This window comes from Cottoperca gobio, chromosome 19, assembly GCF_900634415.1.
Source record: "Cottoperca gobio chromosome 19, fCotGob3.1, whole genome shotgun sequence".
NCBI lineage: Eukaryota > Metazoa > Chordata > Actinopteri > Perciformes > Bovichtidae > Cottoperca > Cottoperca gobio.
In genome coordinates, this window is record NC_041373.1 from 18330519 (window position 1) to 18347902 (window position 17384).

At 39.7% G+C, this 17384-nt stretch overlaps 3 protein-coding genes across 3 annotated transcripts; 1 reads left to right on the forward strand and 2 right to left on the reverse strand.

The window, feature by feature from the left end:
- Window positions 1-1720: 1720 nt before the first annotated feature.
- Window positions 1721-6601, reverse strand: LOC115024513 (GTPase IMAP family member 4-like). The gene is made up of 7 exons (XM_029456158.1): window positions 6150-6601; window positions 5762-5839; window positions 4430-4480; window positions 4282-4332; window positions 4144-4194; window positions 3912-3953; window positions 1721-3327 (listed from the first exon to the last, which is right to left on the reverse strand). The coding sequence occupies exons 1-7, from the start codon at window positions 6187-6189 to the stop codon at window positions 2648-2650; spliced, it is 993 nt and encodes a 330-aa protein (XP_029312018.1). The 5' UTR covers window positions 6190-6601; the 3' UTR covers window positions 1721-2647.
- Window positions 6602-6678: 77 nt separating this feature from the next.
- xrcc6 (X-ray repair complementing defective repair in Chinese hamster cells 6) lies at window positions 6679-12341 on the reverse strand. The gene is made up of 13 exons (XM_029456367.1): window positions 12226-12341; window positions 11587-11676; window positions 11036-11148; window positions 10748-10889; window positions 10131-10382; window positions 9756-9942; window positions 9447-9633; window positions 9144-9312; window positions 8278-8439; window positions 8019-8148; window positions 7755-7855; window positions 7535-7651; window positions 6679-7401 (listed from the first exon to the last, which is right to left on the reverse strand). The coding sequence occupies exons 1-13, from the start codon at window positions 12278-12280 to the stop codon at window positions 7202-7204; spliced, it is 1905 nt and encodes a 634-aa protein (XP_029312227.1). The 5' UTR covers window positions 12281-12341; the 3' UTR covers window positions 6679-7201.
- Window positions 12342-12423: 82 nt separating this feature from the next.
- On the forward strand, window positions 12424-17048 carry desi1b (desumoylating isopeptidase 1b). The gene is made up of 6 exons (XM_029457135.1): window positions 12424-12809; window positions 12992-13013; window positions 13105-13174; window positions 13432-13541; window positions 14157-14279; window positions 15901-17048. Exons 1-6 carry the CDS (start codon window positions 12722-12724, stop codon window positions 15980-15982), a joined length of 495 nt encoding a protein of 164 aa, XP_029312995.1. The 5' UTR covers window positions 12424-12721; the 3' UTR covers window positions 15983-17048.
- The last annotated feature ends 336 nt before the right edge of the window (window positions 17049-17384 follow it).

Here is a 17384-nt window from a genome sequence, read left to right on the forward strand (position 1 = left end):
CTGGGCTCCATATTGCTGTCGCCGCCTGCGTCAGTAGACAGTGGAGCAGTCCCTCCCTCCCACGCGCAGCTTCTTTTGTCTTAAAACATATATCCTCAAAGGTACTTTGGGAATTTCACCAAGGAATCAATAAAGTTAAAGTTAACCTATAATAATAGCTCATTGTTTTGTTGTACATTTAATTAAGTACATTTTTAAGGTTATTTCCATTTTATTTACACTTTGAAGGCACATATTGTACTCTTTACATTATTGTATAACTTTAGTTACTTTCCAGATTCTGATTATTAATACAAAATATAAATATAAATAATTATTACCCAGCAGCATATTTAGTAATAATAATAAAAAACACCCTTCCCAGCTGCAGCATTAAACTGACACATTAATGCATCAATAAAATATAGTAAACATTATTCTGAAATGGGCTATTCTGCATAATGAGTACATTTTTACATATAATTACTTATAGATAACATCAAACTTATATAAAGTAACATAATTATATGTGTGATGTACTCTCATTGCGTCTAATAGTACTTCTCATTGTGACTTAAATGACAAACTATACACAAAGGACTCACAATAGATTCACACACTGGATGTGGAAAACAAAAGCTGCAACAATGTTATATTTAAATGTATGATTACATTGTTGTTGGTCTATTTTAGTCTCCTGTGTTGAGACAATGTGTCAGTGAATCGCTTCACGTAGGTTTGTTTGGTTACACTGTACATGGATACAGAAGATTACTCTTGTGCAGAATATTTGACATTTTGAGAGAGAAATTAAAATATAATTCACTTTTTTGTTTTGCTTTACTTTGCTTTGTGCAGGAACAAAACCTAAAACAAAAAGATAAAAGTGGCTAAAATGTTGCAAATAGCTGCAGTTTGGTGTTAATTTTTAAGTTTTTAGGACCATAATAATAATAATAATAATAATAATAATAATGTGGGTGCATTTGAAAATGACTTTCTTTTCCTCGGCCAGAGAACAGATGTTTTGTGTTTTTTAAATTTTAATAAACTTATGTGTTGAGCTTTTTAGAAAGTGTTTTTCAGCGCATATTTATTTATTTGTTTTCCCCTCAGCGCTCAGAATGAGTTTACTGAACAGGAACAAGTTCCCCAAAAGTGACGCTGGAGCTAACGAGGCAAATATTTGTTTTTAAACCACTTACAGAACATTTGTTTGACTGCAAAGCCTGTAAATAATCCCAGATAATCTCAAACTATTCCTTTACTGACGGTTTCTTTTTTCAGGTCAGAGGTCAGAGGTCAGGCTGAACATTTCCCCAAATAATACAATAATTCTGCAGGGTAACATATTTATATTTAAAGCTCAATCCAGAACTAATCTGAATTTAAATGTATTAAAAAATACATTGCAAAGCCAATTTCTTTTGGAAAGAATAATCGTTATAAACCGTGACAAAGTAGGACTAAATAAAACACTAAATATGTTTTTAAATGCATCATTAACTTAATTATATAAACTACTGAAGGGATCCTATTGATTTCATTTAATCTCTTATCTTTTCGTGTGTATTAAATAAATACAAATAAAACATAAAGTACGTAAATTAAAGTGGGTTTACATCCGGCGAAATATACTTAATATTTTACAATTAAAGATAGAATATGTAGATTTAGTCATTTTATTAAATGCATTCACTGTCATCTGTTGACGTTATGATTTATTCTGATCACAGCGACATAAATACAATTTAAAAAACATGCAGTTACATTTGAGTGTGTTTATATTTAAGTATTTAAGCAGATCTAACTGCTGTTTCCTCTGGAGGAACACACAGTGCTGCTCCCAATGTTTATTTCCCGCCGATCATCTTTAAAGTTTGATATCTTATAAATGATGAAAGCTGGGAGACGGCCAGGCAGGAAGAAAACAGGCTTCCACAAAAGCTAAAACAGACATCAAAGAATATGTAATGTAATATATATATCTTCTTTTTAATGAATGCTTTTGGTCGGACGTTGACGTCACATTATTACAACTTCACAAACGTCGTATTCATTTCAACAGAACATCAAACAGCAGCCTGGTGGACCTGCACAGCACAAACATCACACACCTGATAAGCAGTTGGGCGATGAATGGACCTCATACCCCCCCCCCCCAGCCTCTTTAAGTAACCTGCTCATAACTTGTGTTTAATCCCTCTAAACATTCTTTAAAAGTGGATAAAGTGGAGGATTTCCACTGGTGTAAAGTTATCCTGCGACCCCTTGAACATGAATCCCAAGAGACATAATGTGGGACGTTTCATCAAGTGTATATTAAAAGCATCCAGTGGTAAAGATGAAGAGGAAGCGTCCTCTTCATCTGCCGAGTTGAAGAAAGCACTAGTTTAATATTTAAAGAGTATTTCTTCTCCTGTGACGAACACGGCGTATGAAAAGAACATTCTTCCGCTTCAAAGTGACGTAAACCTTCAGAGACGTGTGGAGTCAAAAGTAAGTCAAGTAAGAAATGTGTACTTAAGTACAGTAGTGGAGTAAATGTACACACACACACACACACACACACACACACACACACACACACACACACACACACACACACACACACACACACACACACACACACACACACACACACACACACACACACACACACTTTTATTTAGTGTAGTTTTGCAGCCAGTCCAGCGCTCATGTCTTCTAGCAGCTTCTCCCTGACGCGCTCCTCCCTCCTCTGCAGCTCGTGAACGAAATGCCCCTTCAGTGTCTCCACCTCCATCACACGCTCCACCAGCTGCCTGCGCACGACACTCTTCGCCTCGGGGGGGCAGTCGGGCCCGTTGTCCACCAGCTCTGCCTTAATAGCGCTTACCACACCCCAAGAATCTGAATCTACACTTTGCTTTTGACCCAGACGGTCTGCATGGGTGAGCACTGGGATGATGTGCCCCGCGGCCCCTTCTCCAAACAGCTCCAGCGTGGCGAGGACCGCCTGAGCCGCGTCGTGATCGATGCCAAAGCTGGAGCCCGGAGCTTGGATCACCACCAGGATGGCGTGTGGTCCAGGACTGGCGAGCTGGAGGCTCCTCAGAGCTTCAGTGGCTCTCTTGTTGCGCCCCAACGACGAGCCCAAAACATCCGGGGTGTCGATCACGATCAGCTCCCTCCCATCCATTACTGTCCTTCTCTTGCTGCTCTCCGGTCGGGGATCCGTGGGTGCACTTGTCTCCCTGTGGCCCAACAAAGTGTCTGCAAGGGAAGTCCGTCCTCCACCCGCGAGCCCCAGGAGGATCAGCCTCAGGCCAGGCTTGTTGGTGCTGCCGGTCGGCTCCATCTCTGACCCTGCAGAAGTTTTATTTGAATTATAATTAAGTGCAGAAACCCAGTAATCAGTAAGTAACATTTGGTTCTACGACATAAAATGCGTCAGCACCCAACTTGTGAAAAGGCGGTTGCTAACAAGTGGCTAAATGAGCGTGCAGAGGTTGTCGGGAACATTTAACGTCATCACGGCGAACACGGGGAAACTCATGCGTCCAGAAAACTCTGAGAAATCTTCGACCTCCTACTAGAAAGAGTACAAAGGATCGGGACTCGAAGTCCTGATTTAACTCCTGTATTTAAATGATACACGCCATCATGAACCTGTTCTGCATGTAAAGTGATGTCACCCGGCAGATGGCTATAGGACACCATCTTTACCATCTCTTCTGCACAAAAGGTTATTCGGGAAAATGTCAAAAAACTAAAGTGGAGGCAGTCGATTGTGTGCACCCTCGCTACAAAAACATCAGTTTGACGTCGTGCACATAGAACACGTGGAGGTCGGAGGTTGGACATTTCAACTGGGTGTGTTTTAAGTTTTAATATCTCATAGAAACAAGAGAAATCAGAAATGTGTTTGATGTAAATGAAGGTGAACTGACCTGTGACGACAGCAACCAGCCACTTGAACTTGGAGGAAGATGCTGAAGGAGGAGCAGATTTAATTATAGGCTTATAATTATTACGTAGCTCGATCACTAAAATAGCCCCACGCCACTCAGATACTGAACTGCTGTCCCTCCCTCAGACGAACGTCCACACTCTGTAAACTTCTCCTGAAGAAGTCCATTTGAAATACTCAGTGAGGCGTAAACAGCAACACAAATCTCTCACCTGCAATAAACCGCCAAACTCGAGACAGCCATTTGCACAGGCTCTGGATTCCTTAGACAGGAATAAAAAAAGTGAACATGTGATTTTATTCATTCATAAGTGACACATTTGTTTTATTCCTGTGCGTATATTTCGTACCGCGGAGGGTTCCCACTAGATGGCTCACCCAGCTCCAGAGAGTTGACAGACCTGAGGCAGAACACACATTAATGTAGATTTAATTTCCCATCATGCACAGAAATGTCCGTACAAAGTGACCTTTGACCTCTGATAGATCTAAACTCACCAGTGAGAGAGCAGAAGAGACGGATCGGCCATCGGATCAGAGCCGGGAGCGCTGCAGGGAAACAGACTGCGGTCAGTATCACAGCACGGGGGTTACGCTGACCATGAGAAAAACATGTCCCCTGCTTTATCCTTCACAGATGAGTGTTATTGATCAGTAAGTGCATGTGCACAGGCCTCTTGTAAATCTCTGTGTCCTGTCAGGTCCGATAGTTCCTGATGTTTCTGTCAATTCAAGCAATTAAGCAAATATTATCTTTTTTTTTAACAAGCAAATGTCAATCCGATTGTTTACTGTGGGTTAAGTCTTTTTCTTAATTAAATGTCAAATGCTGTTTTGATTTTTACATGGTTAGAAAACTGCATATTTCTTTTAAATTGTGACTTAGATAATGCTTACACAAGGGAAAATAAGGGAATATTATTTCATTTTAGAAATGAAATGTCACATGCCATTTTAATCTTTATGGCATTTATATTTTGACTTTGTTCATTTCATTACATTTAGTATAGATATATTATTGTGACACTTTACTGAACAGTCCTTGTTTTATTTTATTACTTTTATTCACTGCTGATCGTCTCGTCTCTTAAAGTAATATAAAAATTTGAATGGCAAATCAGGTTACATCGTTTATATTGCATTTTAATATTATAACATTCTAACACGTACAGCTGGGTACGACTTTAAAAATATTTATTGTCATCTTTTCCATTTGAAAATTATAATATACAATATATAGAATTTTAATATTACAAATTCAATTATAATATATATATATATATATATATATATATATATATATATTATAAATAAAATTATAATATATATATATATATAAAATTATAATATATACATATTTATACACAACATTATAATATATATATATATATACACAACATTATAATATATATATATGAAATTATAATATATATGAAATTATAAAATATATATATATATATATATATATATAAAATTAATTAATATATATATATATATTATAAAATTATAATATATATATGAAATTATATATATATAAATATATAATAGTGCAAATTGAATTATTGCATTTGAATTTTTACTCATACAACAAATACACATGTTGAGAATTAAAATGCTTTTGTGGAATTACATTTTAATTTTACATAAATATTAAGTCCCCTCTGGGCTTCCATACTTTCTCTGGAGGGCCGGTCACTTAAAGAAACAACATGGTTTATACGTCAGATTGTGTGTTTTTCATGAATATGAACTTGTGTGAGTGTGTGAGTGTGTGTGTGTGTGTGTGTGTGTGTGTGTGTGTGTGTGTGTGTGTGTGTGTGTGTGACTGACTCTGAGAGAATCTGTAGAGAAGATATCCCACCACAGTGAACGCTCCCATCTGCACGTTGTTGGTGCTCATCCACCAGCCTGAGCAGAGGGGGGAGCGTGACATCAGTACACTTATCATTCACCTTTCCCCCACATGGGGACTGCACAATCACATACTCTCAACCCCACGTGTCATTTTTAAATGTAAAAACTTACATTAATATCTCTTATGATTGTTTATTAGTGAATAAACCGACGCTTTATTTTGAAAAACTACGTCAAAAAGTTTTTCTGCTAACTTTACGTTATGCATGCTAAAACACAATATTACACAAATCTCTTTAAGTGCCAATTTAAATGGTATTATAAAACATAGATACTCTTGAGGTAGTGTAAACATCTGTCTCACCTGTATCCTCAGGATTGTCTTTGTCACATTGGCACTCCATGTCTCACACTTTAATATGCGACAGCACCTTCTGCTAAAACTGTCAACAGCTCGAAGACACTTTCACAACATGCACAGGAAATCCAGACGTAGGAAACTTGTATATTAACATGTAGCTGTTTCAAAACACAGGTAAACTAAAATGTTAAACCCGTAGCAGCAGCGACATGTTCCTGCAGCTCCATTACCTGCTGTGTGTTCAGATAACCCTCCGCAGGGATCTACTTTGTCTGTCAAACCTGACGCAACTCACGCGGGGTCAAAGTTGTCTGACTCCCTTCTTCCTGCTGTTGCGCAGACCGCGAGCCTGTACACGCCTGCCGTCAACAGACTGTGTGCTGCTGCTGCGTGGCGCCACAATGCAGTGACAAGGTCCAGGTATGCAGGTAACGCTTTGGACAAACACACCTTGTTTCCCCCGTGAGACAAGAAGAACCGGAAACACGAACAGTGCACTGACTCATGTGATTTAAATAAAACACACTAGATGCAGGGTTGTAAAAGGTTTTTGTTTTATTAATGCAAATACAAGATGATCACAAAGTGTGTAGACGGTATGTGTTCTGTCCAGGTACGGAAGACCGGAAAACATTCTGATATAAATAGTTTTCTCTGGTGTGTTAAAATAAAAGCGTTGTCGAGGTTATTGTTTCCGTTTTAACGCTCAAGTGGCAGTGCATTAAAGTTCTAAACAGGACTGACATGTTTTTATATTGTGTTAGAAAGTTACGCAACTTTACTGTCGTGTCTTTCTTTTGGATAAACACTTAGAATAATCTACGGGAAACATCACGTTCCACCTGTTCTTCAGCCATAAACACAGCAGAGAAAAGTATTTACATCAGACCTTCAAACATTATTCACGCGGGACTGACACACTGAACATTAGCACTGAACTAGCGTCCTGCTCCATCTCAACGCCACAAGGTAAAGCGTGTCACCTGCTTGTAAAGTACATCACAACACCTGAAGACGTGTGCCTGCTCATGAAGGTACCGTGCATGTTTAACTCTTTATGTGCCCAGACGGGCAGTCAGAGCATCCATCAGCTCCTGCTTCTTGGTCCCTGTGGTCCGGACCCCAAACTGTTTACAGGCCCCCTTCAACACGGGCACCGTCAGCTTTCCCAGCGTGCCGTTCACAACGTGGGCCCGCATCTCGTCTTCCGACACCTCGTCTCTGGGCTTCTTCTCAGCTCCTCCTCCAGAATCAGCTGCACGGTCATCCATAGAGGAAACATTCAGATAAAGCATAATCAATGAACGTGATCAACCCCCTGCAGATGCTGAATTTTGGGGGAGAAACACAGTAAAAAGCTCAGTTTCTGTTGGGACTCCAGCTCTGACCTGTTTTGCGTTTGGCAGCTGGTTTGCTGTCAGGGTTGTAGCCGGCCGGGTACACCAGATCTTTAAAGTCCTGGACCAACGGACCCAGGCGGCCGTCCATCTGTTCCAGCTTTGGCACTGAAGCAGAGAAAAAGGAGAAACAGACAGGTACACAAAGTGTGAGACAAAAGGAAGAAGCGGCAGCCACGAGAGGATCTCTGAATGTTTGTGTTCCTCTTACTGATGAGGTCCTCGATGTTTTCTGGAGCCATCATATCCAGAGCCAAGGCCTCCAGGCTCCTGTAGTGCTGCTGGATGACTGGGTTCTCAAAAGCATCACTCCTTTAGATTACAAAGAACAAAAACATTTTACAGACAGACACCAATTGAATTACGTTGTTCTGAGCAGAGCTCTAACTGTAGTCGTGTCACCAAGTGGCCATTAGTCTACTTTTTGTTATTTAAATCCCAGTGGCACAACACACATGTGAACATGTGCTTCTACCTGTATCTGAAGCGGAGTTTGGAGATGATCTCCTTCATCTTGTCCACCTGGATTTGTGAGGCCGAATGGCACCGAGGAGGATCCAGCGTCCTCACGTCGTCAGCGTATGGCAGATAGATGACGTTGAAACCTGATACAGGCACAAGAGACGACAGCCATCGAGCTTCAGTACACTATAATGACGCAGACAATAATAAAGTCCAATCTTTTTATCAAAAGATAGAAAAGCCAAATACAGCTGAGCCCAGCAGTGTGTTACCTGGTGGTGTAATCTGTACTTTCCCCTCGTCGACCTCCTCTTTCTGAGGCACCAGTGCAGCAAATCGAGGCGGGTAGTTTCGGCGAGAGACGCAGCGGCACAGAGCGAACACGTTCTTCTCGCTACACTTTGTCAACAAGGCAGAGAACAGACACGCGCTGCCTGGAGGTGGAAAACACAGCAACCAAAGACGATGTTGGAAGTGTATAATATAATATAATATAATATAATATAATATAATATAATATAATATAATATAATATATATATATATATATATATATATATATATATATATATATATATAATATATATATATATATATATATATATATATATATATATATATATATATATATATATATATATATATATATATATATATATATATATATATATATATATATATAATATAAATATATGGAAGGTGAGGTGGAAAACACAGCAACCAAAGACGATGTTGGAAGTGTATAATATAATATAATATAATATAATATAATATATATATATATATATATATATATATATATATATATATTCAGTACTTTTCATTACATAATTTCCACAGGATTATACAAAGACGGGCCATGTGCTTATTTCATAATAGACTATTAATTGAATTACCAGAAAACATGCTACATCATGATATATATCTTTATCGTGATGGAAGATCTTGTCGATATGGTGCAGCCCTAAGAAGCTTATATAAGAGAAAAATAAATAGAAGATGCTGTAAAACACTTTAAACGTATTAACATTTGATATAACAACTTAAAACATTAGCAAACAGACACTCAATACTGAGGTTTAAATATTTCTTCCTATTAGTTTGAAGTACATCAGTCACAGCCAGACAAACGGCGCTACCTTTCACCTCGTCCTCCTCAGGATACAGGAAGACGGCAGGTCGGATGTGGTGGTGACGTTTCAGCTTCCCCATCGGCTTAAAGCCAATCAGAAGCAGTCCAGGATCTTCAAACTTCTTGATGGCGTCCACCTCGTCTCTCTCCATCACTATCTGCTTCTTACCATACACCTACAGCACACACACGTGCACAAACGAAAGAGTTACAACTCACTGTGCACAGTATATACATGTCAATTTACATCTTTCACAACACACTTTTATGAAACAACCAAAGCACAATGAGCACACGTTAGGTCTCTTACCTGAGCTTTCTTTATCTCACTGGGCAGCAGCAGGCTGCCAGTCTGGGTGTGAAATGTTCGGGTTTTGCTACGGACTGGCTCGTTGGATTCCCTGTAAAGTCTGACAGGAGCTGGTTTCCGAGCAGTCACAGCAGTTGCATAAATTCCCACGGCTACGTTTATGCCCTCGCCGAGACACAGGTTCAACCTAAAGATGGCAGCGAGGGAAAGGAGAGACGAAGGGATCGAAAAGTCACAAAGATGAACCACAAAGGAAGAAGAAAGCAAACACACAGAGCAAAGCATAAATCATCTCAGCAGTATCTCTACCTGGACATGGCTCTCTTCTTCTGCTCCTTCACCCGCACCCTCTTCTGCAGGTCCTCTAGTTTGTCACAAGGCTCCAGCTGCAGCCCCAACTCGCTCTCATCCTCCGGTGGACTTACAATGTCACGAAAGAAGGTCGCGACATCGAAGCCGCCCGGTTTCATCAGATGCATGAGATCAATGACGACACCTAAGAGAGACGGGATCAGTCACAGGAGTCCATGACATATAGAATTAAGAACGTATGCAGTAGTTGAGGTTGAAATTAAGGCTCCTTTAAAACAGAAAAGTTGTACATTTTACATTTCCAAGGGCAGCTTTGAGCTTTAATCCAAAACAGTATTACAGATGTTCACGAAAGAAGAGCTTCAAACGTACTGGTCTCTTTGAGGTCACCGGCCTTGGTGCGAGCCTGTCGGTCCTTCACGCTGTCGCCCCCGTGTGGTTCATCCCTGCAGGTGAAGATCATGAGCCGCTTGTGTGAGAGGCGTAGCTTGATGTCACTGTAGAGGTTGGAGCAGCACCACAGAGCATCGCCTAATGACGTCTCCCCACTGCCCATGGTCTCTGCCGCTAACTTGGCACCTTTGTCCCCCCGCAGAGCGTCCACGTCCTGAACTCGCTTTGCACCTGTGGAAAATAAGGAAGGTACGCAAGAAGACAGATGAGGAAAAGCTGAATGAATAGAGTTCTAAGAAAAATATATTTAAGAATTTATAGGGGCCACAAATACTGTTTCCCCCCCAAAGAGAACTTCCTTACATTTGACTATACGTGCATTCATAATAATAATACTAATCACTAAAGTCAACTGCAACTTCACACTGGTGTTTTTAAGTGTGCTTGTGTGAAATAACAATCATAGGTACTTTCTGTTGTATCTGAATACATTCGAGGCGTGAAAACTCTGCACAAAAACTGTGCTCACATTTGTGTTTGCAGCTAAACATCATTATACTGCAGATAAAGTGCGATGATGTGTCAGTTTGTCTCACCGGGCTCATCGAGGTCGTGGTACACGTAGACATGCTTGAATGAGTTACTGGGATTTTTGCTCTTCTCTGTGCCGTAGAAAACCAACGCCATCAGGTCCCTGTGACTGCTAATGATCTTACTGGTGTACACACTGCGCACGACCTACACGGACAGAACACAGACACTCACTATCATGAGAACAAAGGACGTATCTGAGAATATAAAACAACGAATGAGGAGAAAGTGTGATATGCAGTAGCTAAGCTTTGACTTTCAACAAAGACAAAAAAGACAACTGGCCATATTACCTGCATAGTCATGTCAAAGTTTGAGAGCTGTCCGTCTTCTCCTTTGATGAACATTTCCTTGGAGGCATCAACCAAGAAGACCAAACTGTCTCTCCCTGTGTTTTTGTAATCTCCTAACAAAGAGAGAGAAAGCCGTATTTGTTGTTGTGCAACTTTAAGGGTTCAGACGATGTCTTGTATCAAACGCTATCAGATAACTATGGTTCAAAACACTAAACTGCATGGCATGCAAGTGTGATCAAATCAAAGTTGTCATGTACATATACCTAAAGTGAAGTAAAGTATGAAAATGTGGAATAATGACCAAATCAAAAGGATTGATGGTACTCCGTACTGTTAACCCTTTGCACATTTCTGCACAAGAATTCAGACATACTGCACATATATTTTCAGTCATTTGTCATATTTCTTGTACACATTTTTCTTTTTGTAATATATTTTTCTTTTATTTCTTTACATTTATTTATCCTTGTATGTGAAAACCTACTGATTCTGATTCTTATCTTGTATTATTTGCATTTCAGATGAAGTAATGGAGGCTTTCAGCTCACCTCCAGATTGTTCTCCTTCCTCTTGCTCTTCCTCATCTTCCTCATTCTGGTAGAAGGCATTCCACTCAGCCATTTGAGCTACTTCCGGTCCTGTCAAAGGATCCAGCAGTTCAATAACAAACAGAACACATAAAGAAGCTTGAATACAATTTACACAATGTCATTTTTAGCAGAAGGCATCATACACTTAAATTATGCTCACTCACTCTCGATCTCATTTTTTTATTTTTAATCTAATTATTACTTATTACAATATTGTCTGTGTTACAATAGTGCCAATAAAGTTTATTACATTGAATTGAATCCTGTCTAACGTTAGATTGTAAACATACAAATAATTATGCGGTGCAGATTTAATCAAAGAAAACCAATTGTGCAAAAGAGAAAGCAATTAGATACATTATCTGAGTTCAATTAAAATATTATTAATATTTAAGTAACATTATCTGAGGTTTTAACTTCACTCAGGTTACGTTTAAGTTACCTAGCTTAGCTACTAATTAGCCACTGTTAGCTTCATTAGTATTTTAAAGTCGCATATATAACAAATGTAACTTTCTGACGATGCACACATACTGCATGGACTAAACACATTAAAACAATAACATGAAGAAATGTAAAGTTATCGTAGCAGCATACCTTGCTCTGCTTCTTTTGATCCACTAGTCCAGGCTAGTTTCAATGGCTGGCGCATTTAGGTACGTGAACGAGCACGCTGAAAATCGTAACGGACGTCTCGTCGTCTATTGGACGCTTGTCGTGTCAATCTAAAAATACTGGCCAATCCTAGTAAAGTAGGCGGGATTTCCTGGTCCATGAGAAAGCGCTTTTTTTTTGACAGTCATGTTGTTGTTTACAGTCACACAGTGATACAGCTTTAACGATCAGCACCCGGCAACTTCGGGCTCTTACTAGGAGATTTATTTTTGTTACTTTGTTATTTACTTTTCTTGTGAACTAGTCTATTGCCTTTTTTAAATTTTATATCTGTAACAGTTCTACGATAAACCTCTTTGTTAAAGTTGTGTTTGCTAGCTACCGGCAAACTAGCCAACTGTCGGTAGATGTGAGTAAGCTAACTTTGCACTTAGTTAGCTGCAGTTGTCATTTTGAAGTATAATTCCTTTGTGCCATCATGGACCAAACCGACTGTTACCCAGTGAAACTATACATTTACGACATGTCCAAAGGAATGGCCCGGCAGCTGAGTCCTCTCATGCTAGGTGAGTTTCTGACCTGTTGCTTGGCTTCCTGAAAGCCCCAGACAGTGCGCCCGGGCCGGCGAGAGAAACCAGGAAAGAGCGGGGATGCTACTCAGGCCTGAGTTATGACTTTACCTTCTGCCAACTAATAAGATTGGACTAACTCCATTCTGATTTAATTCTGTTTTGTTTTTTCCTCTCAGGGAGACAGCTTGATGGGATATGGTGAGTGCAGCTTCTTAATTTCTAATTTTCATATTAAACTACATTTAATTGGCTTTGTTTTATTGGAATAAGGTGTTCTGGTATTTTATAGGCATACTGCTATTGTGGTCCATGGAAAGGAGTTCTTCTTTGTGGGAGACGGCATCAACAATTGTCCACCTGTAAGAATTATCTTAATCCTTTTCTCAAATACAAAACCATAGAAGCCCTGATGTGTGTGTGTGAGTGAGTGAGTGAGTGTGTGTGTGTGTAAAGCAATGGTGCACTTCAGCCTCTTGTGGCTACAATAAGTATTACAATAACAAACACTTAAGCAGAATTTCTTTTCACATGCCAAAACGTTTTTTCTCCTGTTTCACATATAAAAATGACTTAGAAAATGAAAAAACTAAAATGTAGTATGTGTGTTGCGTCCTAGGGTAGCACACCCTTGGGTGAGCCTAACTCCACCGTGGACCTGGGCTCCACTGAGGTGCCTGCAGAGATATTTATGGAGTACCTGATGTCACTGGCAGACTCCACATACAGGTAAATGCTCATACTCATCACACAGATTGACATCCCAGTGGGGTCATCCTGGAGGTCAGGGTGGGTAGGGGGTCACTTTGCCACTAAATTATTGAATAGTAATAAACATGCTTTACTTGCTCACCACCCCACAGTTTAGTTTATTAAAAAGGAACATGAATGAATGTAAATGAATGAATACACATGGTGTAAAGAATGTGTAGTCCCTGGCAAAGGTTTTACAAAAAGCTATAGTTTGGATGTAGGCTATAACCTATTTCAATACATTATGAGACATCCTCATCATACTCAAGTGATCAAATCAGGAATTTACAAGTTAAACAAGTTGAAGACATAAAAACACAAACAATTGAGGCAAAACATTTTTTTGTTATCATAGTTTTTAGCTAGAAGCAAAGACATTATTCTTTTTATATTGAAAACATTGTTTTTGCACATGACCATAAATCCTCTGTCATTTTTCTTCAATGCATTTAAAGACACTTCTCATTTCTTCCTCTAATCTCTCTTTCAATATGTCTCTATCTTGTCTTTCCCTGCTGCTCACCCGCCCTTCTTCACCCTGTACGGCCTCCCTGTCTCCCCTCTTTCTCTCCCCTTGTCATTCTCACACAGCAATAACACATACAACTTGTTTGAGCACAACTGCAACACTTTCAGCAACGAGGTGGCTCAGTTCCTCACGGGCAAAAAGATCCCTTCGTACATTACAGACCTTCCATCTGAAGTACTATCCACGTGAGTCAATGAGCACCATGAAGCTGTTATTCTTATTCTCTGTATATGTAGTTAAACTGTATTTCTGCTGATCTTGTCACAATACTAGAAATCCTTAATTCCTAAAGTATATTTAAAACCAAAAAAACCCAACTTTTGAGCAGTTTTGGTGTCCGCAAGTTCTGTAAGGTAATTAGTTTCCCCTTTGGCTCCTGTCACTTAGTTTAGGTTGTGATAGTCGTTCGAATGCTGTCAGGTGTTCTGCTCTGACTCTAATGCAATCCTCCAGCCACCCGTCCACATTTAAACACCAGAAAACGGCTCTTGAACACACGTTGTGTGTTCATTTAGTTGGTTCGTACATTTGTTGTGAATAGTCTGACCAAACATTAATAACATTATGTGTTAATGGAATACTTACTACTTAAACTACTCACCTGTGTTACCTTAAAATCTTGAAGAAAACTTTGTTGTTCTCACGTTCCTCCGCGCACGGGTTTTCTCAGACGGGTGGCGTCTACCTTAGAGATAGGGTGAGAAGCTCAGCCATCAGGAGAGACTCGGAGTAGAGCCGCTGCTCCTTTACGTTGAAAGGATCCAGTTGAGGTGGTTCATCTAGTAAGGAGCCACCTGGGCGCCTCCCTAGGGAGGTGTTCCAGGCACGTCCAGCTGGGAGGAGACCCCGGGGAAGACCCAGGACTCGGTGGAGAGATTATATCTCCTCACTGGGAACGCCTCGGGATCCCCCAGTCGGAGCTGGAGGATGTGGCCCGGAGAAGGGAAGATTGGGGTTCCTTACTGGAGCTGCTGCCCCCCGCGACCCGATCCCGGATAAGCGGTAGACGATGGATGGATGGACGTTCCTCCACTGTGAACGAAGAATCCAAAAACAGAGAAGTCTTAATGAATTGAAGTAAATAGGGGCCGCGTTTAACAACAGCAAAGCTATATCATTTATTTTACAAACTCTCACAACTTGTGCAGTATAATCCAAGTCCAAGCTCACTACTTCACAAACATGTATATACGGTAAACTTTACTATTTAAAAGTAGCCACCTGCACAAGCGTAAGTGTTTTTAAATGGTAAAGATTCAGTATAAATGTATTTGGGAAGTAGTGAACATAAAAGCGGATTATTTTTTACCATTTACTTCAATAAATTAAGGATTTTCATCGTTCACTGTGGAGGCATGGCAGAAAAACACATTTTTATTCAAGAGTTCAAAGTAACTCCGGGAGTAATTCACATACAAATGATCCTTTTGAGGGCGAATTTCATCACTTCACCCCAAATATAACTCGAGACGTCAGCGAACAGATTGATGACGTCTTGCGTAAGAAGATGTGATGGTGGATTTGTCCTTTGATCGCTCCCCCTCACACGTCCCTGAGGAGGCGACACTGACACAGTATTGCATTGCCGTCGCACCATTTATGAAATATTAATATTACTGAGCAATCGTGACGTGAAAGTGAAATTGTAGTTATTGTGACACTGAATTCTGTTGTTCGTCTTGTTTGTGTTTTTCTCAATTGAAAGACTTGTTGTGCTGAATTAGTTTATTTATCCGCGTCCCGTTGCCTCGCTCACATGTTTGAATTAGTTTAGACTTTTGATTTCAGTGTGTGTTTCCTCTTTAGGCCTTTTGGCCAGGCTCTCCGTCCCTTACTGGATTCCATCGTCATAAATCCCGGAGGCAGCAACATAACCGGACAGCGATAGACGGGAGCGCTGTGCACGTTACAGAAAACGACTTCCACTCACCACCAGACTGATCACATCTCGGCCTGTGGGTAATCTTTGCTTGAATTATTTCCATTTAACCAGCCAACATCTTCTCTGTTCAGAGTGTGTGTGTTCATAAAGCCTGGTGTAACCAAATGATTATTTATCCTCCAGATTTAAAATGATTTGATGTGCTTCATCCTCTCTTGAGAGGAGTTTTAAAATATACATCTTCATCCTTTACTAAGGTGCTTTCAGTATGACGTGTGTGTGACGATGATAAGACCAGTACAGAAACTGATGATTAGTTGAATGCCACGTTTCCCCTCATCAACTCATACATTTATGTTCAGCATGCACTCTCTTCATCATCATCATCATCATCATCATCATCAGGGAGGCTGTTCATCACATATAATATACATTCTGTATTTTAATGTGTGTTAACACAATCATGTAAATGTGTCACTTTAATTTAACTCTTCCTGGAAGTGTCTGATAACACACACACGGGTCCTCCTGATCATTCTTCTTTTAACGTTGTCATCTTCTGATTTTATTTTTATTTCCTGTGGCCATTAATATGTGAGGACTGCACGCCGAGGTCCGAGTGAGAGAGAGTTTAAAGAAAGTGTCTAATGACCACGGAGCAGTGTGTGTTTGTTAACTTGCCCAAGACTCTGTTTAATTCTGCAGTTGTGCGCTGATGGCATTGAATTTAAAAGTTTTGTATAGTTTGTATGACTCAGGCAGAGGAAATGAAATGTACAGCAGGTGTTATGCAACCAGCCACTTACCTGCATTACTGCCGGGCATGTATACAGATATTAATGCCATCAGCGACTCGTTTCAGGACAGTTTCCTTGGAGTTATGAATTGTTATTTTGAATATATTTATTCTAGGTATTGTTTAACCTATTGCTATTACTTAATAATGCTTGATAACGGCATCTGCAGGTATTTAAAAAGTAATTTTACGTACATGCACAGCGGCTCTAAAGTCAATTCTTCTCATAAATTGGACTGTAAAGGGTCTTATTTGTATTAAAATATTTAATCTGAAGTATGGCTCATGACTGGTTTCACGTTTAACAGAGTTTTATGTTCTGTGTCAATAAGAACATGATTTGTATTTTAATAGGATTAGGAGTAATCCGCTATTAACTTGTTTTGGATTAAGTATTAAAAAATGACATTTTATTCATGTAATATCAGGAGGAGCCACAGGGGGGCGCTACAGGCTCACTGCAGCGGAGGCAGCTGTAGCTTCTAACACACATTAAGGTTCCTTGCTGCAGTGTTTCCCCCCAAAATCATCTTCTTTGATACAAACACAAATCAAACCAAAGACTTATATTGATTCTTTAATATTTCATATCTTCAAAAGTTGCTAAACAAT